Source organism: Cinclus cinclus, chromosome 13, assembly GCF_963662255.1.
Source record: "Cinclus cinclus chromosome 13, bCinCin1.1, whole genome shotgun sequence".
Lineage (NCBI taxonomy): Eukaryota > Metazoa > Chordata > Aves > Passeriformes > Cinclidae > Cinclus > Cinclus cinclus.
In genome coordinates, this window is record NC_085058.1 from 4065121 (window position 1) to 4092697 (window position 27577).

The 27577-nt window shown below is 49.7% G+C and overlaps 1 protein-coding gene across 1 annotated transcript; it reads left to right on the forward strand.

The window, feature by feature from the left end:
• On the forward strand, nucleotides 1–27343 carry TRIP4 (thyroid hormone receptor interactor 4). Its single transcript, XM_062501260.1, has 13 exons — nucleotides 1–86; nucleotides 459–625; nucleotides 836–972; nucleotides 2902–3135; nucleotides 3927–4005; nucleotides 5968–6097; nucleotides 6400–6615; nucleotides 6921–7047; nucleotides 7729–7916; nucleotides 8872–8996; nucleotides 9301–9392; nucleotides 23232–23334; nucleotides 27111–27343. The coding sequence occupies exons 1-13, from the start codon at nucleotides 1–3 to the stop codon at nucleotides 27176–27178; spliced, it is 1752 nt and encodes a 583-aa protein (XP_062357244.1). The 3' UTR covers nucleotides 27179–27343.
• Nucleotides 27344–27577: the final 234 nt, after the last annotated feature.

Here is a 27577-nt window from a genome sequence, read left to right on the forward strand (position 1 = left end):
ATGGCGGCGTCCAGCGCGCTCCTGGCCTGGTGCGTCCAACACCTGCGCGGGGACTTCGGGCTGGACGTGGGCGAGGAGGTGGTGAGGTGAGCGGGGTCGGGGCCGGGCGGGACCCTCCTGCCCTCTGGCAGGGGCTTCTCGATTCAGCACGGAGGAAACGGTGTGTCAGAGCAGCTGTCGGGAATCTGCCCGGGGTTGTCGCTCCGGTAGAGATTTGGGGAGGGGAAGTGGCGGGGGGCGAGGGGGGATGTGGGGTTGCAGAATCACAGATTGCTCTTAGCTGGGAGGGATCTTAAAGATCATATCGTTCCACCTCCTGCTACGGTCTTATCACGATCTCCACAGAAATCTTATCCGAAAAGGAAAGATAAGTGACACACCTCTGCGATGAGACCACTGGATTAGACCCCGGAACACCCGCCTCCTCACTCATTTTTATCCACCCCGGCCCCTTGTAGGTACATCTTGTCAATCACAAACGAGGATGAGATCCGGGAGTACGTTGTTGACCTTGTTCAGGGCACCGACGGGAAGAAGAGCTGGTTTGTGGAAGAACTGCTGACCAGGTGGAGGAAATCTGCCCAGCTGCCCCCCGAGCCTTTCCCGGCGTATTGGAAAAAGGACGGTGAGTGGTGCAGAGTGGGAAACTTTCACATAAACTTGGTTATTGTGGTTACAAACAATTCCACGCCACGAATCCCTGTATGGATACTGGTCCCATTCCTGATTGTTGGGACAGTTTAAAGCCCATTTTCGGTCATGAAGCAGAGTCCAGGGACATCTTTCTCCTGATGGCACTTACCCAGCCTCTCTCTGTGCTTGCTCACATTTCCAGGGGCTTCAGAAGTGCTGCGGGCTGGGGACCAAGGGAAGAAGGGGAAACGCAAAGGGCGGAACAAGCAGGAAACACTGGCATATGCTGAGCTCAGTGCTCAGGGGGAGGAGGTGAAAACCCCACTGGACCTGGCCAAGGTGAGTGTGCGAGCCATGCCAGAGAGGCTGGGAGTCACTGAAAAGGCTTGGAGCCTGGAACCTGGGGAAAGAGCGTGTCAGACACTGGTAAATATGGGATTGGAAAGTAGATATGAGTGTCCGGGACGTGTCAGACTGGGATACCCAGGTGGGCACTGCTGATGCCACACTTCAAATCCTGGGGTCAGTTTTGGGCCCCTCACAAGAAAGACACTGAGGTGCTGGAGCATTTCCAGAGAGGGGAGCAGAGCTGGGGAAGGGGCTGGAGCACCACACGTGGCTGAGGGAGCTGAGGGGTCTTAGCCTTGAGAAAAGGAGGCGCAGGGAAGACCTTCTGGCTCTCCACAACTCCTTGAGAGGAGAACTGAGCCAGGTGGGGGTTGGCATCTGCTCCCAGGAAATGAGACTGAATGAGAGAAAATGGCCCCAAGCTGTGCCAAGGGAGGTTTAGGTTGGATATTAGGGAAAAAAAAATCATGGAAATGATGGTCACATGCTGGAATGCATTGTCTAGGACAGTGGTGGAGTCACCATCCCTGGAGGGATTAAAATTACATGTGGATGTGGCACATGGGGAGGGAGGAAGGGGGAGAGAGAGGAAGGAGAGAAAGGAAGGAGGAAGAAGGAAAAGGAAGAAGGGGGAGAGAGAGGAAGGAAGGGAGAATTAATGATGGGTCTCTGTTATCTTGGAGGGCTTTTCCAGCCTAACCATTTCCATGTTTCTATTGATATTCAGGCTGGGGAGAAAGGTAATGTCTGTCTGTGTCTATAACTGGGAGTAAAATAGTAATCAGGTAGCATATATGCCAGTATGGATTTTTCTCCCCCAGAAAGCCTCAGAGAAGAGAGCAAGTGAAGGAAGTTGAGGCTGTAATTAGGAATAGAAGAGATTTTTTTTAAATCAGATATGAGGGTGGGGAATTTAAGCCACCAAGTGGTTAGAACATCCTTCCCTGCTGTATTTAAACTATCCCAGTCACACTGATTAAAGCTTTAATTAGCAACTGAAATACTTCAGAAAGAAACTGTGGAATAAGAGCATAGAAACACTAAAAGCCAAAAAATGCTGCTGTTCCTGAGTAAGGCGTGGAACTTGAATTCATGTTTTTATAGTATAAAATACAACATTTTTTAACTGGTGGGTTGAAAGTGGACAGTGATGTTCCATTTCCTTGTAGTTACCTTTTAACTTAATTAAAATTAAAAAAAAAAGTGGGAAAGATCTGCCAAAGTCAGTTTATCTTGGTGACAGTGTTTGAATTTAGCAGTGCCACTAAAACAAGTTGGACTGTACTGGGGGGACTGGAAATGCTGCATCTGCTTGTCAGTAAACCAGATTGAAACTCAGAGGTGAATCATTAAATGACTGAGGCCAGATCATAGAAGGAGGAGCAGAAATTATTTTATGGCTCAGTACTTGAACCCTCCTGAGGTGGCTGTGCCAGGTGGGGTTTGGGGAAGCTGCTGGGAGGTGACACGGCTGTGAATGCAGCGGCCCTGCTGCCACCACCAGCTGTGTCTGGGTACAGGCACAGTCAGGGTGCACAGCTACAAACAGAGAGTTTGTATAATAAAATAATACTTGGAAATGAACTTGGGAGTAGCTGAGCTGGTGTTTGGAGCTGTTAAATAGGCTGTGCAGAGCACAGAAACCAGCTCTTGCTGCCCAAGTCCCAGCAGCTCCAGCCGGCATGGGTGGCAAACTTTGAGTGCATCCTGGTGTACTTGCTTTGTTTGGATTCCTTGGAGCTTTTCTGGCAGGCCTGAGCTTCTCTTTCCTCTCAGTCTGGGGTCTGCTCCAAGTTTCATTCCAGTGAGGCAGAATGGCACTTGTCTGAGCCTCCCAGTATGCCCATGGGTCAGCGCTCGCTTTCTGCTGCCAGTGCTGCACTGGGAGCACAGTTTATTTGTTTATTTTTTCCTTCCCAGGCACAGGAGAGCAGCAGTGGAGTCAGCAACAGTAGCATTTCCTCTAAGAAGAAGCCCAAGTATGTCAGCCTGTACACAAGGGAGGGGCAGGACAGGCTGGCCGTGCTGATCCCAGGCCGCCATGCCTGCGAGTGCCTGGGCCAGAAGCACAAGCTCATCAACAACTGCCTGGAGTGCGGGCGCGTTGTCTGTGAGCAGGAGGGCTCTGGGCCTTGCCTGTTCTGTGGGGCCCTGGTGAGTAACTAGGGAGCTACTGCCCCGTTTGGACCTGGAGGAGTTGGCTGAATTAGACCTTTAGATAGAAATTTCTCTTGCGGAGTTCTGGAGCAGGGAGGGAAAGAACCTGTTAGGAGGTTCCCCCCATAATTTACATGGTTTTGGAGCTTGTCTGGTTTCTGACAGTCTCCTGTGTGTCACACCAGTGTCTAAAATCTCTGCAAGGCTTCAGCCCCATCCCAGGCACATCCCTGGTCACCTTGTCAGGAATAGTGTCCTGCTTTTCTGGCGACTCTTGCACCATACAGATCCTTTGGGATACCTGTTAACACTCTGATTCATTTCAAAGGGCACCTTTTGGAGAAAGGGGATAAATTATTGATAACAGAGGAAATTCTTCTTCATGTGAGAGGAAAATATTAATTGGGTAGAGCAAAATGTTTCAAAGCAGGTTGGCTTGTATTTTGAAAGATCAGTTTAACTCCCAGTGTCCAAGAAGGAGAGAAAAACTCTGAGTTAAGGGTTGTGGTTCTGCGTGGGTTGGTTCTGAGCTTGTCTCTTGTGCTTTGAGCTCAGTCAGCAACATGTCCACCCACAGTACATGGAAAGATCAAACTCTGCACTTCTCTTTTAGTAAAGAGCAAGCTTCCAGGGTTCTCCCCATGTCAGTGGGGAAAAGAAGGAGGTGTGGATTGTCACTGCCACTTTGAACAGCCTGGACTGTTGACCAGTTCTCTGAAACTGGTCAAGCTGTGACCTTCTTCCCATGTGATGTCTTTCCCAAGCCTTCATTTCCTTCTTTTCCTCAGGTGTGCACTAAAGAAGAGCAGGACATTCTCCAGCGGGACTCCAACAAGAGCCATAAGCTGCTGAAGAAGCTCATGGCAGGTCAGTACCTATTCCATACGTGGAATAGAATGAATCCAAATGCTTTGTGTCCTTTATTTCCTTTGGACTTCACGGTGCCACTTGCTCTCATTGCTGCCCTTTGTCTGTGGTAGGCATTAAAGGGATGGATTGGAAGTTGGTTCCTTGGACCCTCTTGCAAGCCCTAGGCAGCATTCCCAGGCTTCAGCAGAGGTGACAGTGGTGAATGTCAAATGGCAATGTCCATTCCCTGGGGCTCCAAGGCTGCTCATTTGCATTCCAGAATCAATCACGTGAACTGGATCATTGTAGCACTCCTTGAAAATTAGGATAAGTCTCCTGTGGAATGCGTGCTGTGGAAGATGAAGTGCTGCTGTCTGATTTGCTGGGCTTAGAGAGGTGGTGGTTAATATTTTCTAATGGCTTTTCTTGTCTCACCTTGGGAGCTAAAAATAGGAACAGAGCCAAGGAAAGCAAGAGGAAATACTACCCAGTGTCCCAGCAAAGACTTGTGCATTGTGGAGATGTTTGTCTGAGTTTAGCTGAACTGCAGCTGAGGTTGTGGTATTCTTGGCTGGAAAATACACTTTGCTGAAGAACTGGGGAAATATTTCCTTCAGATCTGGGCTTCTTAGAGCTGTGGAGATGGCAGTAGGATGGAAGTCCTTGAGAGAACCAGCCAGTCTGTTCTGTCCTTCCAGTACAGGTGTACTTCAGGTGCTGGTGTACTTCAGGATCCCTTTTCTTACCTGTTTTATCTCTTTTCCCTCCTGCCCCTGCCAGTTCCTGTTTTCTTAATCTGTGTAGATAAAAGCTGGAATGTGGTTTGCTGTTTGTCTTGGGAGTAAAAATTGTGGATCAGTGACCAAAGAGAAATACAGGCAATTGTTTCCCTGAAATGAGGGCATTTCCCAATGTGGTGAAATAACACTGGTTTGTTCCATCATGGCTTGGGTTCAAACCTTTTGTGGGTTTCTTTTTGGTTGCTCCCTGTTGATTGTTTGATTGGTTGGTTGGGTTTGGGTCCTGAGCCAGGAGGGGTAAGAAGGAAGAGCATTTGCTGGGAATAGATTTCTTTGTCTCTGGAAACAGCTGGTTTGGGGAATCTGGTGTGGTGTGTCAGAATAGGATATTGTTTGTGGGAGGCACAAACAGCAGCAGAAGGCTCTTGGTCTTCCTGGAATCTGTCCTGGGCAAGAGGTTCTTTTTGGGTGTAACAAAGTTTGGGAAGGGTTTGGCTTTTAGAAGGGGACTCCTAAAAAATCTGGGGTTGTTGCTGTAGAAGAAAAGCCTTCAGACTTTAGAGCCCCTCCCGGTGCTTAGAGGGGCTTAGGAAAAGGAGGCAGAGGAACTACTTAAATGGGCAGATAGTAATAGGACAAGAAGGAATGGTTTTAAACTGAAAGATGAGAAATTTAGATTAGATATTGGGAAGAAATCTTTCTCTGTGAGGGTGGTGAGGCTCTGGCACAGGTTTCCCAGAGAGGCTGTGGTTGTCCTATCCCTGGAAGTGTTCCAGGCCAGGTTGGATGGGGCTTGGAGCACCTTGGGATAGTGGAAGGTGTCCTTGGTGTTCCACCATGGCAGGGAGTGGAATAAGATGAGCTTTCAAGTCCTTTTCAACCCAAACCATTCCATGATTCTATGGCCCATGGCCCGAGGCTGGTGATGGAATGTATTTTGACTGCCCAAGTTGTTAGGGAAGGCTGGAGAAGAACCAAAGACCAAGAGCTTCTCCCTAAACTCTACTCAGACTTTATCACTGTGATAAGTGATTCCTGCTCTTTGGAGGAAGGAGTCTGTGAAACTGGCTTGAGCAAAAATTGTGGCTTCAACCTCCCTGGAAAGATGCTGATCTTGCTGCAAGGCTGTACTTTTAGCTCCTGACATGGCATTTAGCCCAGGGGGCATTTTTGCAGCCTGGCCCACCCAAATGGCTTTAACACACTGACTTACTGAGCTGTGGTTTGTTTTGTGTCTCAGGCGCTGAAAGTTCAGGGAATTTGGATGATATAAGCAAAGGCTTGCTGCCTCACCAGGAAGCGAGACTCAGATCAGGCCTGGAGATGGCTGTGAAACACAAAGACAAGCTGTTGGAATTTGACAGGACAAGGTAAGATATTAGGTGGGAGACTGTCATGAATAGCATAAATGACCTGGCAGGTGAGGTGCCTTTAGCAGAAATATTGGGAATTCCTCCTGAAACCCAGACTGCAGCCACAGACACCTTAACTATGGCATTTGGTGGGACACGAGTGAGTCTCTGGAATTGGATTCCCTTTGGATATCCTTGCTTTTTGTCCGTGGCAGTCCAGCCCTCCAGGGAGATGGGAAAGGAGCAGTTTGGAGGGTGGGTTTGGGGCTCTGTCGTGGTCCCACTCTGCTCATTTTCTCCTGTGGGCGTTGCTTCCCCAGTGTGCGTCGGACCCAAGTCATTGATGATGAGTCCGATTACTTTGCCACGGACTCCAACCAGTGGCTCTCCAAACAGGAAAGAGAAGCACTCCACAAGAGGGAGCAGGAGCTGCGGGAGCTGCGCCATGCCTCTCGGCTTGCCAAGAAAATCACCATCGACTTTGCTGGCAGGCAGATCTTGGAGGAAGACAACAGCATGGCTGAGTACCACAGCAAGTGAGTGAGGACTGGCAGCGTGCCTGAGAGCAAGGATGTGCAAATCCTTATGGAGAGTGGCCTGACATGCTTGTTAAAGGTGCCTGGGAAAGAGGTGTTACAGAAGTTTCAACAGAAAGAATTCAGCTCAAATTCACACCAAGCTGAGTTTCTGCACTAGGGAGCAGAAGCACTGCTCAAACTGGAAATCAGACCAAGCAAGGAAATCTGATGGGGGGAATGGGCAAAAAATGCTTTGAGTGTGGAGAAGGGAGATGCTCCCAGGGGAAGCAGGGAATGTTCATCCTTCTCATTTGTGCTTGCAGACTGGATGAGACCATTGAGGCCATGAGCTGTGGCGCACTGAGCGAGCCAGCCAGGAGCCCTGGGGCAAAGATGACACCAAACTCTGGAGTTTTGGTGAATCCCCGTCTCCTCCAGCCTGCTCCTTTGGTCAGTGGGCCTTCAGTGGTTTATTCCAGAGTAGTTACTAATTTTGGGAGAGTTGAGCTTGAAAATTGTCAATTCCAGCTTGTCTGTAGAACCCCAAAAGATCACAGGATGGTTTGAGTTGAAAGGGACTTTAAAGACCGTCTCATTCCATCCCCTGCCATGGGCAAGGGCATCTTTCACTAGACCAGGTTGCCCTGTCCAACCTGGCCAAGAATACTTTCAGAGATGGGGGGTCACTTCTCTAAACAACCTGCTTCAGCATCTCACAACTCTCACAGTAAAGAATTTCTCCCTAATATCTAATCTAACCCCACCCTCTGCCAGTGGGAAGCCATTCCCCCTGTTTCCCCTTGTTTCTCACCCCCTCTTTCCTCCCCTGTGTCCCTCATTGTCCATCTCAGTTTGGGATAGAGAAAGTTTGACAATGCCCCTCTCCCAGTGAGTTGGTTTGCTGTAGTTTTAGCATCCTGCATCCTTTTCAGGAATGCAGAATAGTTCCTGAGAGTCAGCCTAAGGCTGTGTCACCCTTTCAGCTCTGTTTTACGAAGCCTTTTCTGCCAGATTCCCATTTTGTAAGGGTCATAAGGATAATGAAAGAAAACTTCAAATAGGATTTGCACTTGATACAGATGACTCCTGGAGAGGCGCTAACCTTTTCCCTGTTTCTTTTGAACACTCAAGTGGGTGGACCAAACTGGTTTGCTCCCACAAAGAAGAACTGTTCACGCTGTGGAGGCTGGGAGCGAGTCTGGCTTGGAGCGGAGCAGGCTCCGGATTCAGGACCGAGAGCTGCAGGAGATCTCAGATGATGGTTGGTGCCTCAGCCTGCACCAGCCTTGGGCTTCCTTGCTCGTGAGAGGATTCAAAAGGTGAAGGTACCCCAGGCAGCTCTTGCTCCACAGGGGAGGTGGGAAGTTGTGTTTCTCAGAGGATCTCTGTGGACCCACTGGCTTTGTGCAATGATTGATACCTGTGATAGCTCCAGGTGTGGAAGCTGTGCTTCCTCTTCTGGTGGGTTGCTGGGTTGAGGAGCTGGAGAATTTTTCTTTTTTGGGCTAGTACCTAACCTGTAAGGGACAAGTTTCTTCACAGTGGGTAAATGTAGAGAGAGGTTAGAGATTCCACTGCTATAGCTGGGGCATTCCTGCGTGGAATTTGAAGAGTAAATAAGGTAATCACTTGAAATATGTTCTTCTGGGCTTTTGTTCAGTGTAAAGAAGGCAACAGTGGCACCAGGCTTTGCTTAAAAAACCAAACACTTGCCACTACCTTCCTCTGCTGGGCTGGGAATTGGGTTACAAGAAGAAGCTGCTACTGTTAATACTCAACAAAGAATCTTCTTTAGCCTTTTTTTCCCTTCACAACATTTCTCATTTTGGAGATCAAAGCTTTTTCACTTCCCAAGCCAAAGATGCTGTAAATCCTAATGTACTTGGATTCTTCATCCAGGTGTTCTGGGGATGCTCCAGCCACTTTGGTACAGCTGCAGAATTCCAGAATCTGGAGTCAACTGTTGCATGCAGAGACCTAGTCCCTTATTGCTCCCTTGATTGTTCTGTGTGACTTTGGGAGCTTGTGAGGGACTTCTGTGAGCAGGTTGTCCTTTATATGTGTTCTGCTGGCCCTGCTGGGGGTTGATGTCCTCTAAAGCCCATTATTTTTTTTGCCTATCTCAGCTTTTCTTTGTGGTCCTGACACATCACTTGAGTTGGGATAATCAGGGTGAAACTTAGCAGCAGGAATTCTCTATGTTTGAATGAAAAATCTGTCCACGTGGGTGATTTCTGCTGAAGCTTTAGTCCTATGTTTCCCTCTGTTCTTTAGGGTGGAGGGCAGGACCTGGTACACATCTCATCGAGGGAGGTTATGGATTGCAGCTACTGCTAAAAGACCTTCCCCTCAGGAAATCTCTGAACTGGAGACCACCTACAGAATGCTACTCCAGAAAGGTGAACTCCTCTCCTTGGTTTTTGGAGTGATTTGGTACATTGAGCCACATAATGAGTAATGTCAGAAATCCTCTCTGCTGAGCAGGGAAAGCTATATATAAAATTAAATTTCTGAACCCTAGTCCTTCATGGGGAGGGTCCTGACCTGGAAAAGGCACAAAATAAGTGTTAAAATTGCTATATGTGTTCTTGTGCCTCAAAAGGTAGAGGTGCCTGGAGGAGAGGTAGGGGTACTTGGGGATTGGAATACCCCTGCTGTGTGTGGGAATAGGGGCTCCCTGAAGAGATGTTTCTTTTGCTGCAGATGTGGAATTTCCAAGTGATTATCCCTCAGGATGCCTCCTGGGCTGTGTGGATGTGATTGATTGTTTATCACAAGAGCAATTTCAGGAGCAGGTGAGTACAGAAATGGGCCTTTCCATGCTTGCATTAACCAGCAGGTTTTTAAAGTGGTGGAACTTGCTCCAGAGAAGACATTGAGTGGAAATTTTAGATTGTATTGAGAAGACACAAGTTATTTCTGGGATTTATGTGGCAAAGGACACGAGGGGGCCTGGCAACTCAGAACAGCATGGAAACATGGACAACTCTGCCACAGTGGTGGTGCTGTGCCATGGGGCCTTGTCCCTGTGGTGCCAGCAGCACTGACTGCCCTAGTATAGGAGAGAGTGGCTTGGCCTGTGTGGAGGGATCATGGTCTGTAGCTGCTGGATCTGCCTGGTGCTTCTTACAGGAGCTGGAGGTCAGTGATGTCACACTGGCCTAACTGGTGAGTGCAGTGCCTTGTTTGGGGATGAGTGACCCAGAGACAGAGCCATGGAAGGAGGTGAGCTCTTTCCCACCAGAGAGGATGGACAGGAGAGCCACAGGACTACCTGTAGTGAAGCAAGGCTGGAATCAGGAATCTTTTGAGAAATCTCAACCCATAAAAGTTCATGGGTGATGATGATGTGTGTCCAGGTATGCTGAGAGCATTGGCAGATGGCCTTGTGAGACCACTCTTAGCTTGGGATGGTTATGGAAATAAGGAGAGGACTCTTTGTAACTGTTGGCACCCGTGGTTAGAAAGGGAAGGAAGAAGGATAATCTGGATACTTCAGCCAGTCAGCTTCACCTTGGTCTCTGGGAACCTCTAGAGAGATTGCTCTTGGAAGCCAGTTTTGGGCACATGGAGAAAGAGGACATTAGGAATAGCCAGTGTGGATTTACCTAACAATAAACTCATGCTTGACTAACCTGGTAACCTTCTTGGATCCAAAAGATAGAGTGGAGAGTATCTGTTAACCTGCTGTGCTGGAATAGGTATGAATCCCAGAGGAGCCATAACCAATAGAAGTATGATTCCTCCTTGCGTTGATTGAGCCAAATCCAGAATACTTGGGTCACCATAAAACTGTTGATAAACTGGAGCAAATCCCAAGAGACCACAAGGGTGGTTAGGGGCTGGAGCCCTGTGAGGAGAGGCAGGAGACAGATCTTCCACTTCCTGCAAGGAGATCACTGGCAGATATTGAAAGGGGAGGGTCAATGTGGCTTAAGGACACAAATTATCATAATGATGGCCCAGCAGTGAGCATTGCCCAAGGGGTTGAAGAGTCTTCATCTGGGAGGATTTTCAAGACCCAAGAGGACAAAGCCATGAGCAGCCTCACCTGAATTCAGTGTTGGCACTGCTTTGGTTGGCAGGGTGGACTAGAGACCTTCTGAGACCTGAGTCTGATGCTGTGACTGACTCCATGCCCAAAATCTGGAGCAGGAGCTTTCCTTGGGGTGCATTTTATAGACTTACAAAACCTGCACTTAGCACCAAGCACAGCATGGCTGTTCCTGATCCCATGTCATCCCTGTTCTCTCCACTGCCCCTTGTGCACAACAGGTTTGGTTTGGTGGGACTCACCAAGCCATGTAGGGCTTGACAGTGAACCATGACCATCTTGTGAGGTGGAATAGATGGGTTCCTTGGGAAGAAATCCACCAGGATGATCTTGCTGTGAAGAGCTGGAGAGGCAGCAGGAGTTGGGGCTGTTTTTCAGGAAGTGGTCCTCTGGCTTTCCCAAACCCTGTGAGGATTTTACCTGGGAGAGATGCCTGGGAAGTCAGGGAGTGTATTTCTGATGAGGTTGTGTCTCTTAATCACAGAAGGAAGGCAGAGAAGTTAAAGTATGAGCAGCAGAGGGAGCTTTCAGACTGGAATACCATGAAACCTATAAGAGTATTTGGCTTTGTATGGGAACAGGCCTTGGGAGAGAGGAAGGGGCACCAAGGCCAGTGTAGGGATTTTCTTTTGTAGCATCTGCTAATTTGCAGTTTGAGCTTCAGTGGATATTCCTGTCCATCTCCTGTTGTCTGTAACAGTGAAAAATAGATCTTGGTCTCTTACAAGTACTTTTCTGTTTGTCACAATACCTCCTCCTCCTTTGTGGATGTGTTCTTCAGACATGGTAGAATGGCTGTGACAGTGTCTCCAATCTGGGAATTGTGCTGTAGGTACTAGCTTTAATCTTCCCATGGAGGACCTTCACAATTAGCCAAATTCTCTGGAAATCCCTCCCAGTTTGTGGGCACTGCTTGGCTTCAGAGGCACTGGAGGCAGAGCAGCATATCCCAGGAGCACCATTATCCAACCTGTTTATGACAGATTTCCCTTTCTCCTCAATGCTGTGGCATTTCCTGGGTTGCATTGCTCTGGCTTTTTGCTGCTCCCATATTGCAAACTACTTATAATTCTTAATTTCCTGCCTTTTCATGGTGATTTTGTCTGTTTTTCCCAGGATTCCTTTAAGCAGCAGCAATTTCCCTCGCTTGTGAACTGAAATGCAAAGATGTGAGCCTTTCTGCAGTTGCTTTCTGAGGAAATTGCTGTGTTTTTGGGCTCTCAGGAGCTGCAAGTGCATCTGAAGGAAGCTGAGCTGAATTTAATTGCAAATGTCAGCAAGATGGCAAAGTGTGCAGCACCAGCTCCGAAATCTGACTTGGGTCTCGCCGGGAGTAAGAAATTCCTGTTGCTCACGTGGGTGTTTCAGCCTGGGTTCATCAGCAGCATCAGCACTGTGATCCAGCCATTTCCTGGTGTGCAAAGATTCCTTGTAGCTCAGGGAATGCTTTTTCACCACTTAGGGCTTGCAGAAACACAGGGTATTTTCAAGGAATGTGTGAGCAGGCAAGGGAAGGTGATGCAGAGCAGAGACCTCTTGGGAACTGAGCTCTCGTGGAGCTTTTCCAGGCGCTGTGCTTTGACTCACACCTCTCCTCCTCACCACCTCCTGTTTGAAGCTCCTGCATGTTCCAGAAGAAATCATTTCACAAGTGCAGGGCGAGCCTTGCTTGCAGGTTATACCAACCTTGTGAGAATGAAATAGTTCCTGGCTTGCTCGTGGTGTTTTGATGGTGATCCAGTATTTTTTGGCAGCCACAGAAACTTGGTTTGACTCTTGTGACTATTTGTTCCCATAGGCAAGAGAGATTCTTCCTGGTCTAAGGATTTTTTTTTTTGTCCTGGGGGTGTTCAGTCTGGAGAAGGCTCTGAGGAGGCCTTAGAGTCCCCTCCAGTGCCTAAAGGGGCTCCAGGAAGAGCTGGAGGGGGACTTGGGACAAGGAGTTCCAGGACATGGGGAAATGGCTTCCCAGTTCCAGAGGGCTGGGTTAGATGGGATATTGGGAAAGAATTGTTCCCTGTGAGATGAGTTTTAAGGTCCTTCCCAACTTAATCCAATCTGTGATTCCATGGTTTTGTGGTCTGTCCCCACTGTGACTCTCCCACTACCTTGCAGACCTTTCACTGCTGTCACCCACTCCCTGTTTAGCACTGTCTGCAGATTTAATTTCCCTGCTGTTTGCATCTTCTCTCGGGTTGCTAATGAAGATGTTGTGGCACCCTGCTGGTATTTTTCTATCACTAGCCTCATTAATTTTTTTTTTTTTTTTTACACTTGCGCTCAAAAAGCCAAAATTAAGCAATGCTGCCCCAGCAGAGTTGGACCCATTCCCTGGCAGAGCTCTTATGTTATGACCAGGGAGGGGTTATTTATCCACGTTTTTACTGCACATGTAAGCCTGTCCTTTCATCACCGCTGACAGGGGCGGTCCTACCTTCCTCTGCCCTACCTGCAGCATCTGAGGCCCGACTGACGTTGAGATAGTTTGCAGATCCTGAGGATGTGTGGGAAGTGATGATGGAACAGGATCTGGAGTGCTGGAGCTGGCAGGGAGCAGGGAAAGAGTAGAGGTGTCCTTGGGATTAGGATCAGTGGTACGTCAGGTATCCTAATCCTGGTTGTGCTGCCTATTGCATGAATTGGTTAAATCTGCTTCTCTGGGTCTCTTTCCCACATGGAAAATAAAGTAATTATTCCAGTCAGAGGTTATTTACACCACATCTTACTGCTCAAGATGTGATCTTTGGCTTGGAGCTGCTCTGGCAGCAGAAGTTTTGTTCAGGTAGGAGGGTCTAGCCCAGAAGTCAGTGTCACTTGCTCTGTTTGCAGGGAACTGCAGCAGGAGCTGCTTCCTGAACTCAGCCCTGGTTGCCTGGAGATCCCTCTGAAATCTCAGGATATCCAGTAGAGCTTTGCACATCTTGCCCCTCCTCAGAATACATTCTGGGCTCATTTCCTTCTCTTCCTGGCAGCAGCCCAAAAATCCCTGCTCAAGACCAGAATGATTCCTTTGTTACACTTTTCAGCTAGAGGTGACCTGGAAACTTTTTTTCCCCCTTGGAGATCTGAGTGTTCACTACAGCTTTTCCTTGCTCCGGAGCTGACGTCACTGACACCTTGAGCAGAGCAAGGAGCTGCTCTTGTTTTCCTGCATGAGGTATCAGTGACTTCAGCAGCACCCACTTGGGATCTGTGGGATGGGGCACAGGGCTAAAACCAGCAGGGAAATGTTTACACTGATGCCATTTCCATGTGCTCTGAAGTCCATGTTCACTTTGCTATAATGACTTAGATCTTAAAGACTATTTAACTGGAAAAAGAGTGTTTCCTGCTGCTGTTTTGGTGGTTGATAGGTGTGTTTGGCTTATTTTGAGTGCAGATACATGCCAATACCTGGATGGAGATATTACACCAGGCTGAAATATTGGCTAATTATGTTTGATGGGAGTTAAGTGTTTATCTTTCATTTCTAGGTGATCACTTAGTGTCCTAAATCTGCACAGGGGAACATGTACAAGCTATTTTTGTTCCACGAGATTGCAACTATCATTTAAATAGGCTCCAGCTTTCCCACTCAGGAAATCTCAGGAAATTTGGATTTAAACTTTTGGCCTCCTCTTCCTTCCCTGGTGAAAAGAGCAACAAAAAAAATGAGACTCAGGTGCCCAGTGTACAGAACTTGGTTTAGAGTCTCAAATAAGAGTGAAGAAGAGTAAAGATTTTCTATATTTAGACTCCAGAAGGTGCCTGTTCAGATTATCTCCAAATAAAGGAACAATAGCCCTCTGGGAATATTTTCCTAAGGAGTTAATGGGAGGGAGAAACACAAACATAGACATTGATGTATACTTTTAAGAACAGTATAAATGCATAGAGACTGTTTATGAGGACTTGGTCCCTGAGGGAGAGATTTCCTAGTGCAGGCTCCAAGTGAGACAAATGCCTGTTTGTGTGGTGCTGTGGCTGTCCTGGCATCTTCCTTGCCTCCACCACTGGGATATTTGCCTTCTCATTCCTGAGGCACCTCTCCCAGTGAAGCTAGGTCGGATATCCTTCCTTCTGAAGCAGTCTAGGTGGCTGTTAGTGATTGCAAGCCATGAAAGGCCTTGGAACTTTACAGGGCCCTGCATTCTCCTGAGCTGAATTTGTCTTTTCTGTGTAGCCAGATGCCAGATCCAGTGGTGTCAGGCTGGCTCACAGGGCGATGCATCTCTTTAATTCAGGTTCTCACCCCACAAAATCCCCCATTTGTGGTTCTGGGAGCAGAGCAGGAATGCAGCTGGTTTGGATTAGAGACGGTAAGAGATGGGGGAGTTTTTCCATATGGGAAGTGCTTTGGTTTTCATCAGAGGCTCTTCTGAGGCTCCAGCTGCCTTGCATAAGCCAGCAGGTTTGTTCAGGCCACTGCTCAGGCTGTTAAGATGAAGGAGAGATTGTCACTTGATGATGATTAATTTAGGAATGCATTAGCATGCCAAAGAAATCGAATGATAAGAGGCCTGCTTGCCCTCTCCTCTGGTTTCCTGGACCCAAGGGAGAAAGCAAAGCCAAGGCTGAAGCATATGACTTAATTAATGATGACTGTGGACTTTGCCTCTGCTACCATTTCAGCAAAATACTCATGAGATGGCAGGGCCTTTCCCTCTCTCAGATGTGGTCACTGATACTTGGTGCTTTCTTACTGTTCAGGTTTTATTTAACCCTGAAATTGAGGGTTAGATAAAACTGACCTAGAGCCCCAGGTCAGGTGCCCCACTGCCTTCCCATCCAGCCTCAGCCATGACCACCCTTTCCATGGTGACCCCAAATGATGTGCCAGCTGCAAAATACAACCCTTACAGTACATGTAGAGTGCCCAAGTTCTCTGCTTGCTTAAGATTTTGTTGATGTGTCATTGATTTCCTAACCCTGAACAGACCAGTCACTCCAATGAGTTTCCTAGTCGTGTGAGATATCCCATCCCATTCGAGGGATCGAGTCAATCCTGGGAGCAGGTGCTGGCATCATACCTCCTCGGGGAGCAGCAGTAGGAGTCAGCATGGGGAGAGGCAGCTGCCCAAGTGAACCAGGGCAGGGACACAGCTGCGCGGGGCTGCGTTCCCAGTGTTTGGGTTTTCCGGCTTGGTTGCGTGTCCTACCCCTGTGCTTCCCAGCTCTGATTATGAAAGGGTTTTGTGCAGCTGCTTGAAGTCTGACTATCTAGCCAGGTGCAGCTCCATGAGGTACCCTGGTTCCCTCATCTCCTCCTCCCCGTTGCTTTTCCCTTCTCCTTGCCGGGTCTGTCCAGTGGTGTGTTGGAACTGAGCTTAGCCCTGCCCCTGCAGTCCCTTGGCACAGGAGGATGAAAACAGCCCTTTCAGCCTAGTACCTTCCCAAATATTATTCCAAGTCCACCTAGTTTCTCCTGAGCTGGTCGTTAGGCGCTCTGTAAACATGTCCAGCCTTTCCAGGGTTTACCATAGGCGGGTGCTGTCCTGGGCTGGGATGTGAGCTGCAGGAGGTGTTCGTGTCTGTAGGTTCTGCGACGCCGGTTCGGGGAGAGCTGGGGCCAGCGGCTGTCGCCGGCACTACTGGGTCCTCTGGAGCCCTGTCAGACTGCTCGGAGTGCACCAGCGCAAGTTTGAATTTTAAATCTACATTTCAAAGTCCTGTTATTACTTACTATGTTTTAATTGCTTCCCCCGCCCTTCAAATCAGAGTAGAGCCTGTGGTGTAGAAACACCTCGATGAGGTGTCCTTGAGCCGGGCTCTGGGCTGGAGGCGGAGAGCACCCACGGGATGGATCTGCCCGGCCAGGGAAGGATCCCGCAGCGATCCCAGCCTGCTGTGCCTGGATCTGGTTGCATACCAGCCAGGCGTGCAAGGGGCAGAGCAGCCGAGGGCTGCCAGGCATTGTGGTAGGAAGAAGGGGAAAGGAAGGCAGGCAGGCTCACAAAATTCCTTGTGCATCCTGGTGCAGGGAGTATGTGCCAGCACATGAGCTGCCAGCAGCAGCTGTAAGTGCTCAGGAACAGCAGGGAGGATGTTGACTGCAACAATGCATCAAGGCTGCGGTTTGTAGCCTCAATAGTCAGTCAGTTAAGTTTTTTTTCTCTCTTTTTTTTTTTTTTTAACAAAGACATTTTGATTGCCAAATCCATAACCATTAGCAGCTGTGGTTTCGAGCTGTTCCTTCCTCACACGTTGCAGTCTAGACCTGACAGGCTTTCAAACAAAAGTTTGGCTGACATCTTTTGTTTGGATTTCTTTGTGATCCTACTTTTTTTTCCTTCTTTTCGTGTTCTGTTGATTTGAATTGAACATCGATGCGTATCCCTTTGGTAGCACAGCCTCTGTAGAGCAGCTCTGCTGCATCCCTGAGCTCTTCCATGGCCAAGGACAGCTTGTAGTGTTCTTTCGGTGCATGTTCTGGATGTTTCTGCCTCAAGCTAGAAAATTTGGCATTTTTAGAAGCTTGGATCTGCTTTGAGGTTTCTGTTTAAGAAAATGTTACATTACTCATGGGCCAAAGGCTGGTTGGCCTATGACCTTAAAAGATGGTGCTTGAGAACGTGCTTAGAGTTGGAAGTGTGATGCAAGACTGTGTCATGACGATGTTCAAAACTTGGAGTGAAGCACTTGGTGCTCTGCAAGCACTTTTCAGGACTGGAGGGCTGAATAAGGAGGTAACACAGTGGTGGTAAAACTGGATCTGCTGTTTGCTGTTGGGTGTCACCTTTGGGTGAATGTGTCCTGGAGCACTCAGGGTAATGGCTGTGTTGGGAAAATTGGCTGGATAATTCCCCAAGGGGAATGTCCTAAAGAAATTATGGAGACCACTGTTGTCAGAACAACAGACAGGGAGCTGATGCTGCTAAACCACTCTCCTTGGAAAAGTGACAGGCCAAATGTGGCTTGAGCACAGTGGCACCCACATCCAATTAAGCATTATCTCTCATATTTGATGGCTTCATTTCTCCTCAGTCCATGTGTTCGTGGTGCAGGCATTGCTGCAAGTGCCCTTGTTTGGCCGCAGCACCCCAATCCCTCCCAAAAAGCTGCCCGTTTTCTTTGCCTCTTGCAAACCACTGGAGAAACATTTTTCTAGCTGGATGGTGAGCAATTTCCCTCTGGAGAGGAGGAGAAAATGGCTGTTTAGTAGTTAATTACCTGTTACTGCAGTCTCTGACAGCGATGAAGCTTATGAGGCATGAAAGAAGAGCAAATCTGCCTGTCCCACAAATCACCAAGAAAACAGGGTGAAGGAAGTTGGGCTCCCAGGGGATCCCTTGCATCCCACTCCTCTTTTTGCACAGGGCCAAGGAGTGTCTCCAACACCCAGGAAGAGCCCAGTGTGTGTTCCTGCCTGCTGGGGGGAAATGATTTATTGCCACTGCTGGATCCAGCAGCCCCTCTCTTTCAGAGGAGATGCTGCCTCCACCAGGATGATTTTTTTCCCCTTTGAATGCATTTTATGGTGAACTCTTTTGCCAGCACATGGGATCTGCTTGCTTTTACTCTTTCCAGACAGCACTGCTTTCCCGTGCTGCCTCTTTTATTTGAAAGCTCTTGGAGAGCAGCAGGGAAATGACGGCTGGAGCGGGTGTCCTGGCCCAGCACTGCCTGGCAGAGCAAGCCGTGTTTTCCCTGTTGTTCACTGGGGAGCCACGCCAGGAAAATGATTCACCCCTTTCCATCATGAACCTTGCAGAGCATCTCAAGCACCTCCTCACTGCTAGAGTCCCTGGCAGCTGTAAGATGGAGAGAGTGGCAGTGACCAGGGGAAGGACCACAGGTTCCAGCGTGCAATTCTTCGCCACAATCCGGCTAGCCGGGATGCGCGCTCCGCGGCGAGGAAAGCGCAGGAGAGCTCAGGCTGCGTTGCAGGGCTCCATAGGCTGGTGCCTGTGAAATTCCCAGGGGACTATTCCCACCCCTTTGTGTCCCGAGGCCTTAATGAGAGTAAGAATGCTCCTGGAGGGTCGCTAAAGAAGCTGCCGGGAGCGCTCGGGCTTTGTGCTGTGCAGAGCTGCTGCTCTGTGCACGAGCACGAGGTGCCTTTGTTCCTGCCTCGGATGCACCGGAGCAGAGCTCATCTCGTTAGTGATGGTTTGGCTTCGCCCCAGGACGTTTTCCTTCTGCTCTTTCCATTCCCCTGCCTTCGGGTCATGGCAGTTGGGTTCAAGCCAGTGCAGCTTCCTGGGGAGGGGTGCAGCAATCAAGGGGTTTGAGATGGCCTTTCTCGGTGTTTTTTTCCTCCTGTGGAGATGGAATCAGGATGAGTAAAGGGTCCCAAATACTGCATTGGTACCAGTGATGCTGGGTGAGCCTGCATGGCCCCAGCATCCTACTGCAGGCTTTACCTAAATCGGGAAAAATCAATGTAACAGATTGGTGTGGAGTGAAAAATATAGCGGGATTTTTTTTTTTTCTCAGATGTCAGAGAAGGTGGGTTCGTGTCTGCTGGCTTTGAGCTGGCTCGTCCCCTCCTTTGCTCTTTTGCTGTGGGCTGTGGAGCAGGAGGCTGGCAGCCCTGCTGCTATTCCTGGTGGTGACAAGCTGGTGATGGGAGATGAGGGATGGCGAAAACAAAGTGTAGGGAACATTCATTAGCAATTATCCCTGCTTGCAGCTTGAGCTGGGTGACTGTTGGGGACATCTGATAGCCACTTAACACATGTTCAAAGTGCTGGCTCTGGCGTGAGGGTGAGTGTGGTGGCCGGTTTTTGGAGGAGCCCAGCGCTCAGCTCCCTTTTCCAGCTGAATTTAACCTCGAGCTCTTCCTGCGAGTGTTAAGCTGCCTTGAGATCTGCTTTTCTCTTCCCTCCCACGTAATCTCCTCACAGCTGGGATCTTCCAGACCTGTTAGCAGCAAACTGAAGCCAGGCTGGAGAGGTGGGACGAGCAGGGGGGGCAGTGGCTGTGGAGGCTGTGTGCAGAGCGGGTCTGTGGGGTGTTAGTGCGAAGCAGTGGGAGGAGCAGCTCTTGGTGAGCTACTTGCCTCTTTGCAGCCCACAGAGCCCACTGCCCTCCCACCTGCCTTGTTGCCAGCTGAATACAACATGGCAGAAGGTCTGAAAGGAGGCTGAATCTCTTTTTGCATGCTGTAATTGCATTGCATCACCCCTCTCTTTTGAGCTTCCCCGGTCGGATTGGAGAAGAGTAGGTTGGCTCCTTCTTGAGGGATAATGTGGTCTCTGGACTGTGTTTGTTGTAGCCACCTTCTAAATGCCGAGTTGCTTCCAGGTAGAGGCAGTGTAAAGCCTGGAGTACCAGCACCTATCTTATTAACACCTCCAATATGAGAAAGATGAGTGCCGTTTAATTTAAGAACGGACATCCCTCATCAGTCTTCTGGTTGGGTTTGATTTTTGGTCTCTGGAAGAGAGAGATCATGGTTTCTCTCTGAATTGACCTTTTATTTGAAAAAACACTGTTGGAGATTTGTCTTTACTGGGGATCACAGCATCCCAGACTGGTTGGGGATTAGAGTTCATCTCATTCATCCTCATGCCTTCCACTAGACCAGGTTGCTCCAAGCCCTGTCCAGCCTGAACAATATGACAGGATATGCAGGATATGCTCTGTCCTCTCCCTCTGCCACACCACCTCTGGGTTTTGGGCTTTTATTCCAAGCTGAGGTTTACTGAAGTGATGATGGGTTCCCTGTGGGGTAGAGTAGTTTGGAATAAATCTTTTCACTGTCTCCTAAACTTCCTGCATTGCAGACAGTAGAGTGACTTGACTGACCTTTCACAGAAGGAACAGTGAGAAATTAGGTTTTGGTACTTAAATTTGGGCAGCTTTGGACAATGTAACGGAGGCAAACCTGTTTGGTGTCTTGGTGTCAGTGTCTCCACTGAGAATGAAGCTTCCTAATTTTCTGTGGGATGAATGAATGGAATGTATTCATGGACGGGACTGGGGGAAGAAGGGAACTGGGCTGTTGGCTTGGCTCAGCCTCATCTTCCTCACCTGGGAGCATCCTGACTCTAGGCAGAGGAAAGGGTTATGGCTCTTTCTCGGCTCCAGCCCACAGGAATATCCTGGATTTTTATTCTCCAGGATGAGATAAGAGGTTTCTGAGGCAGGTACAATAGGAAGCCTTAAATGTAGTGGCTGGACTCCCTAAATGTAGTGGAGGGGCTCCTTCCCTGCCTACTGGGAAAGAGGTGCCAGAGGAAGGACCAAAGCTTTTTAAAATGAAGGACACAAAGTGATTTGGCTCACAGACAGAAATGCACCCTGGGAGCAAAAATGAAAGGCTGTGATGTGGAAGTGGGAATTCAAGTCACAGTTGTGGTATCCTCCTTGGCCTTGAGATCAGATTGAGTGGGAGCTGTTGGTGCTGAAGGGTTGATTCTGGTTTTGAATGAAAGCTGTCAGTGGAGAAACTAACCAGCTATTGCTTTCACTGCTGATGCCTGTTCAGGAGATGTTCCTGGGATGGGGCTGTAAAAGGTGTGAGTGGGACATGGTGTTGTCCAGGTCCACCCAGGAGATGGTGGCTGGGGGGATTTGGGAAACAGCTGTATTGCAGCAGCAGGACTTCTGCAACACACCCATCCTGGCTGCCCCACCTGGCTGAAGAAGCCACGGGCTGAACCAGGTGTAGTGGAGCAGGAAAGGATCACCTCTGCAGCCAGGTTTGGGTAGCCTTTGGTCCTCCGGCCTTGGAGGACCTTGGTCCTTTGGCTTGTCCTCAGGTCCTCCAGCCACAGAGGTGCCACCAGTCCCCCAGGTGATGCCAAGAGCAACAAAACAGTGACAGCATTTCACTCTCTCCAGGCGTTAGCCGGGGATATTCACACTGGCTGTTCCTAACCTTTCCCTGCAGATGGGAAATGAAAATCCTTGGCTTGGGCATGGAGCAGTGGAAGCAAGTCAAGTGAAGTGACTCAGCCAAAAAAGAATAGAGAGGAAGAAACCTTTCCAAGCCTGGGTCAGTGCAGCAGGGCATCGGTGCATGATGTGGATCAGTGAGGCTCCTCCTCCCCAGCACAGAGCTGCATGGAGCAGCTGAGTGCTTGCACCTCTCTCTTACTCAGTGCACAGCTCTTACATGCTGTTGTAAAATGAGAGGGCTTGGAAACGCTTTCCCTGATTGATCCAGTCCCAGCGTTGGGCTTCTGTAAATCTCCCTGAACTCCTGGCAATGCTGCCAAACCCTGCTGCAGTGTGGGGAGCGCGGGTTGCTCCCTGCTTCCCTTGCCATGCCCAGCTGTTCCAGGGCAAATCCAAACTCATTTTGGCAGGTCGGTGAGAGCTTTTCAAGCACTCGGCCTAGGAGTCATTTGTTAGTAACAAATGGGGGATTTGCCAGGACATGCAGCTCCATCTGGTCTGGCATCCTGTCCCCTCAAGCAGCCTTGATGGATCTGCTCAAGGAAGGCAGGGGAACAGGAAGAAAAAGAAGGCAGTTTTCCATGGAAGGAATACCACTTCCGCAGTCTATTTGAGCAGGGTTTCCTGTGCTGGAGGATCCTTGTGGCATGCGCTGGCCTCAGTGCCTGTCAGCACCAGCTTTGCAGCTCGTGGACGATCTGAGGTGAGAGCTGAGATGCACATTTTTTATGATTGTTTTGCATTTCACCTCTGAATGCCAGGGAGGCTGAGCTGCAGCCGGCCAGGATGTTGGTGTGCTTCCTGCATGGAGTGGGTTTTTTCTCCTTTTTCCCCACGTGGTTAATGAGAGAAACAATTTTAGAGGTATTTTTCCAACCTAAATTTTTCTATGGCTCTATAATCTGTTTATTCTCTTCCTATAAAATTCTCCCATGCCTTCAGTGTGGTAAATTCCCTCCATTGACTCTGTGAATGGAGCCAGCCCATGAGCTGGCCCCTCTGAGCCATCACCTTGGTATGTAGCAGGTGTGTTGCTCTCCCTTTATATGCAAGTGAATATCAAGGAATGCATGTCCCACAGCAGGACAGTGCACACTCTCCAAATCTCAAATCCTTGTGTTTGGGTTTGAGCTCTGTGGGGAACATATAGGGATGTATTTGTAGCTGGGACAGCTGGTGGTGGCCAACCTTCTGGTGGTCATTTCAGGCTGGGTTTGGCAGGTTGTTTCAGTTGAGGTGCTGGTGTGCTGTCCATGACCGGTTAGGGATTAGTGGGAATACTCATATTCCTAGTCATCTGAATCCGGGGATGCATCAGGCTGAAAATCTGTCCCTTGACTGTCCCAGTGAACAGGTGGGTTAGTGATGGTAAGGCCCCGACCACCTCCCTCTCTACATCCTAGGGTTCTGATCAGCCTAAATCAAGTGTGAAACCACAGGGGTAGCACAGGTTGGAGCTAAAGGGGGACTGAAAGGGGTTTGGGAACACCCAAGTGAGCAGATCCAAAAAGGCAGCAAGCTTCAGCAGAGGCACAGTGGGAAGAGCCTGAGCAAGGGGCTTGCAGAATAAGAACCAAACCTGGAATTGTTCGGGTTTTTTTCCATTAAAAGTTCTTGAAGTTGTTTGATCTGAGCTGCTACAGCCTCCATATAACCCATACCTTGGCTAAGACCCCTCTGTTCTTGCACACTGAGCCCTTTTTGCACCCATGCAGCTGTCCTGACTCTGGTCTCTGTGTCTCTCCATGTTTCACAGTATCCGGACCTGAGCCAGGAGTCCGGATCTCCATTTGTCTTTATCTGCACTAACCCCCAGGAGATGGTTCTGAAGTTTCCCATCAAAGGCAAACATAAAATCTGTAAGTAGTAAAGTTTCCCCAGATGCCCCCCCCCCAGCCCTTGGAGCCGACTCCCCTCACCACCCCAGCTTGCCATTGCCAGATGAGTTCCCAACCTTTGCCATCTGCTCTTTGATCTGGAGGTGTTTGTTTAATGGCTCAAATGCATCTGTAATATTTTTTTTTTTTGTCTTCGGTTCCCCTTTCCCCAGATGTTGCTTCCTTCCAAATACATGCTTCTTCCTGCCACTGCAAACACTTGGGGAGTCGAAGAGCAGTCGTGTCGGTGGCTGATCTACTTCTGGCATTAGCCAGGATCACGACAGGGGTCGGTGCAGCAATGCCCAGGCTGATCCAGGCAACCTCCGTGTCCTGTAGTTCCAAATCACACTTTTACCCCTGAGGACAGTGAGGGCTTGAACAGCAAGAGCTGCGGGGCCAGATGGATGTTCCCCATCTGCAGGCCAGTGGGATGGGATGTCCTGGCAGAGCGCACGGGGAAGCTCCGCAGCATCTGTCCGCGCTCCGCTTGCCAGCGTCGTTAGTCCCTTTTACGAGCCACCAGCCCCTCCGCAGGCTGCCAGTTATTCCTGCCCGCTGCTATAAAAAGGACGGAGGAGGGATGCGGCAGCTGGGGAGCCTGCAGTCAACTCTGTCCTTATTAGCAGCCTCCCCACCACACAGCCCGGGGAAGGCACCGCACACGCTTGCAGGGAATGTGAAAAATTAATTTGACGGGCTTAAAGCAGCAGAAGCAGGAAGAGTCTTGGCTGTTTATTCAGCAGAGCTGACAACTGGGTGATCTCCCTCCTTTCTGCGCTACATGGATCCTTGGTTTAGTACCTTGGGCTCAGGAGTGTTGGGATTTCTCAGGACTGGTTAATAAGGGCTTTTTGAAGCATAGCAGAAGGCTATTTTTGTTGGCTTTGAGGGTTTTTTTTTCCCCTCTCTGCTTAGGGAAGCACCTTTCTCCCACAGCTGGGTGTTGGGATGTCCTGCAGAACCATTTGGTTTCTTCCTTGCCTTTTTGAGCAGCAGTTGGGAGGTGCATTCAGCCAGTGGAGACCTGTCCTTGGAGACCTGCAAGCACTTGAATCTCACTTGTGGTCCTCCCCCTAGATGGGTTATTCTGAGTTTGAGTGAGCAGGATGCAAATCTTGGCTGTGGGGGAACAGCCTTTTGGCCCTTGCGTGCTGACGCAGCCACTGCATCCTTTTTTCCCCTTGTTTTAACCTCTCCTTTGCTCTCGCCAGGCTCTTGTGCTCCTTCACTCCCACCTCTGCCTCTGTCTGGCCATGGGTGGGAGAGGGCAAAGCTGCTATGAGGCTCCTGTGCATCTGCCTTGCTGGGTGCAGGTGCTGCCAGTCCCCTCCCCATCTGTCACATCATCTCCTTTGTGTTGTGACACTTTCTGCTTGGAGAAGGATCAGTCTAACAGCCTGGAAGGAAGCCGGCTGTGCTGGCGGCTGCCTGTGCTCCCACTCTCACTGCTGGCCCTGCCTTCTCTGCCCTCCATCCCAATAGGAGCTGTCACAGGAGCAGCACAGAGGGGCTGTGGAGCTCCATGTTCACCTCCCGGAAGGGATGTGGTCCGTCTGGGTGATATTTATGACAGCCTAGGGAAGGAGCAAGAAAGCCTTTGACCTTTCATCGGCGCAAGGCGCTGTTTTAATAGAAGCTGGCGTTGCATCCCAGGCAGTCAGAAGCTTAATTCTCCCAGCTGGAAGCACAGCAGAGGGAAGGTGCCAGCTCACATCCCCACCTGGGCATGCTGGCTGCCCTGGTCTCCTTGAAACCTGGCTCACACCATGACAAAATGCCAGTTTGTCCTGTTGGAAAGCCAAGCCAGAGCAGTTTTCTGTGCCAGATAACAGCATGGACCTTGCCACATTGACATCCGGATGCTTCTCTGTTGCAAATTACTTGTTTCTAGCAGCCTGGGGATGGGAAGAAAATCCTAACATGGCTCAGTTTTTGCTGCCAGGGTCATTGTTTTTGTGGGAGGGATGGGCACAGTGTTGCATCTGGGAGCACAGCTCTCCCTGGATACATCCCCATGTAGTTTTAGCACATGATGACAAAGCTCACTGGCCTTTCTCATGGGAGATTTCCTTGAACCCAGGCAAAGCTACCCTGAAGCATCGTTTAGAAACCTCCCTCCAACAGCCAGTGGCTGGAAGAGTGCAGAGGAGCAGAAGACATGGTGTGAGATGAGAGGCCTTGAATCATTGAGCAGAAAGAGCAAGGGGCCCTGGGGCTTTGCCTTATTTTTAGACTTTTCTGAAAGGTTACTTGTGTGGTGTTTGCCAGCTGGAAGACCAGAGGAGCCTCCCAATGTTTTTGGGGTCCAGGAGAAGCAGGCTGGCATATGAAATGTAACAGCTCTGGTGACAGTAGGTAGCATTGGGGTAATGTGAACTTGCTGCCTTTCTCCTGCCAAAACCACCCCAGCGTGGGGACGGGGTGATCTGACACACTGCTTCTGGATGGGCTGGCTCAGCCTGCTCAGGTGCCGATGACTGGAAACAGCAGTTGCGAGGAGAAGCCTTCTTCCCCATCCTTAGGCCGTGGAGGGAGAGTCTCTTCTCTGGAGTGGTCCGGGGGATGGAGGATCTCCCAGGACATCTTCCAAGCCACGTGTCAATTTGTGGATCTGTGGCATGGTGATCTGCAGAGTATATTTGTTGACCTGGAATTGAGACATTTTCTTGGTTTGAAGAGACGGTGATGGTCACTGGCTGGTTAGGATCCATTTTCTCTGGAGAAGCACCTGCTTCTTATGGCACATGGACATTTATCAGCAGATTTTGCAGTAGTGGCTGAAGTAGAACTTTGGAACCTGGTGTTTCTTGCCCTGTCTCTGTTCCCAGCTACACAGACAGGACAAGGCTGGCATTTAGAGGATGGGAAGGTGCAGGGGAGCAGCAGGAAGGCAAGTCCTGGGGAGATGTGGCATTAGAGGAGGTGACCAGTGTTCGCTGCTGGCAGAGCCTCTCTGGGAAGCTGGCTCTGGGAGCTGGGAGAGAGGGAGCATCCTTGCATTTTTGCAGGCAGGAAGAAGAAGACAAGGACACTTCTCTGAGGGAGCACATCACTAAGCCTGGCTTTTGACTTCTTCATCAGGAGTTGCCCAAAATCCCATGTTCTCATGTCCTGCTCCTCTCCCAGGTGGGAAAGCAGACCTGGCTGTGAAGGACAAGGAGAGGCAGTGTTTTCTCTAGGTCCCACTGGAGCTGCTGGCTGAGGTTTTCCCTGGTGGTAAAGGCAGCAGATGGCCTTGGAGACCACCTACCTCGCATGTGGCAACGTGGAGCAGATGTCCTCATCACACTGGGTGCCCATTGCACCATCATCCCAAGATGAGGGTTTGTTGTCCCCAGTCCTGCCTTTCACTGCACCATGGAGAAACATGTCCCTAACACACTGTCAGTCCCCCATCTCCTCCGAGCATATCAACATGCGTCCTGCAGGCAGGCACAGGGATCAGTTTCCCCCCTGGTAGTGGCAGGCAAGTGCTGGATGTTAATTTACTCTTCTCCTCGAATTTCCCCCTCTCTGGCATCTCCTGGCCGCATCGGACACGCTTGCCCCTGGCTCCCCGGTGTCACGCCTGTGAAGGGAGGCTGTGGCAGCTGGAAACGCCTGGCTCCTCAAGCAGGATAATTGGATGTGACAGGAACACACTAACTAGGAGACCTCGGTGCCTCCAGCTCATTTGCATTGCAAATAGCATTTAAAAATAAAGAGTGATGAGGGTTTGTTGTGTTTTTCTTTTTTCTTTAATCCCCTCTTTACAGGGAAGCTGGATGCAAAGATCCATCAGGGAGCAAAGAAGGGGTTAATGAAGCAGAAAGCCGTGGGGTGAGTGCCCGGGAGCAGCCCTGGTTCCTGTGAAGCACCCAACTGCCTCTGAAGGGTGCCAGGATGGTCTTCAGCTCTGGAAAGCAGGTGCAAGACGGATCCCTGATCCCAGATTGTTTATAGGTATTGCTTTATCTCCTGTATTCCAAAAGTATTAAAAGAGATTGTTTTCACCAAGACCTGGCCCAACGGCCCTGTGCTTCCAGGGAGGTCCTGTGCTGCAGACAAGGGTGGGTGGGAGATGGAGCCTGACAGGATGTGGTTCAGCAGTTACTGGCACCCCAGGAGCAGCGGGTCCAAGAACGGGCATGGGGAGCTCTCTGGCAGCAGGCAGCCCAGTTCCATCCTGGCTTTGTCGAGATCTCCCTCTCCAAAAAGTGCCTTGAAGTGTTCTTTGCTCTAT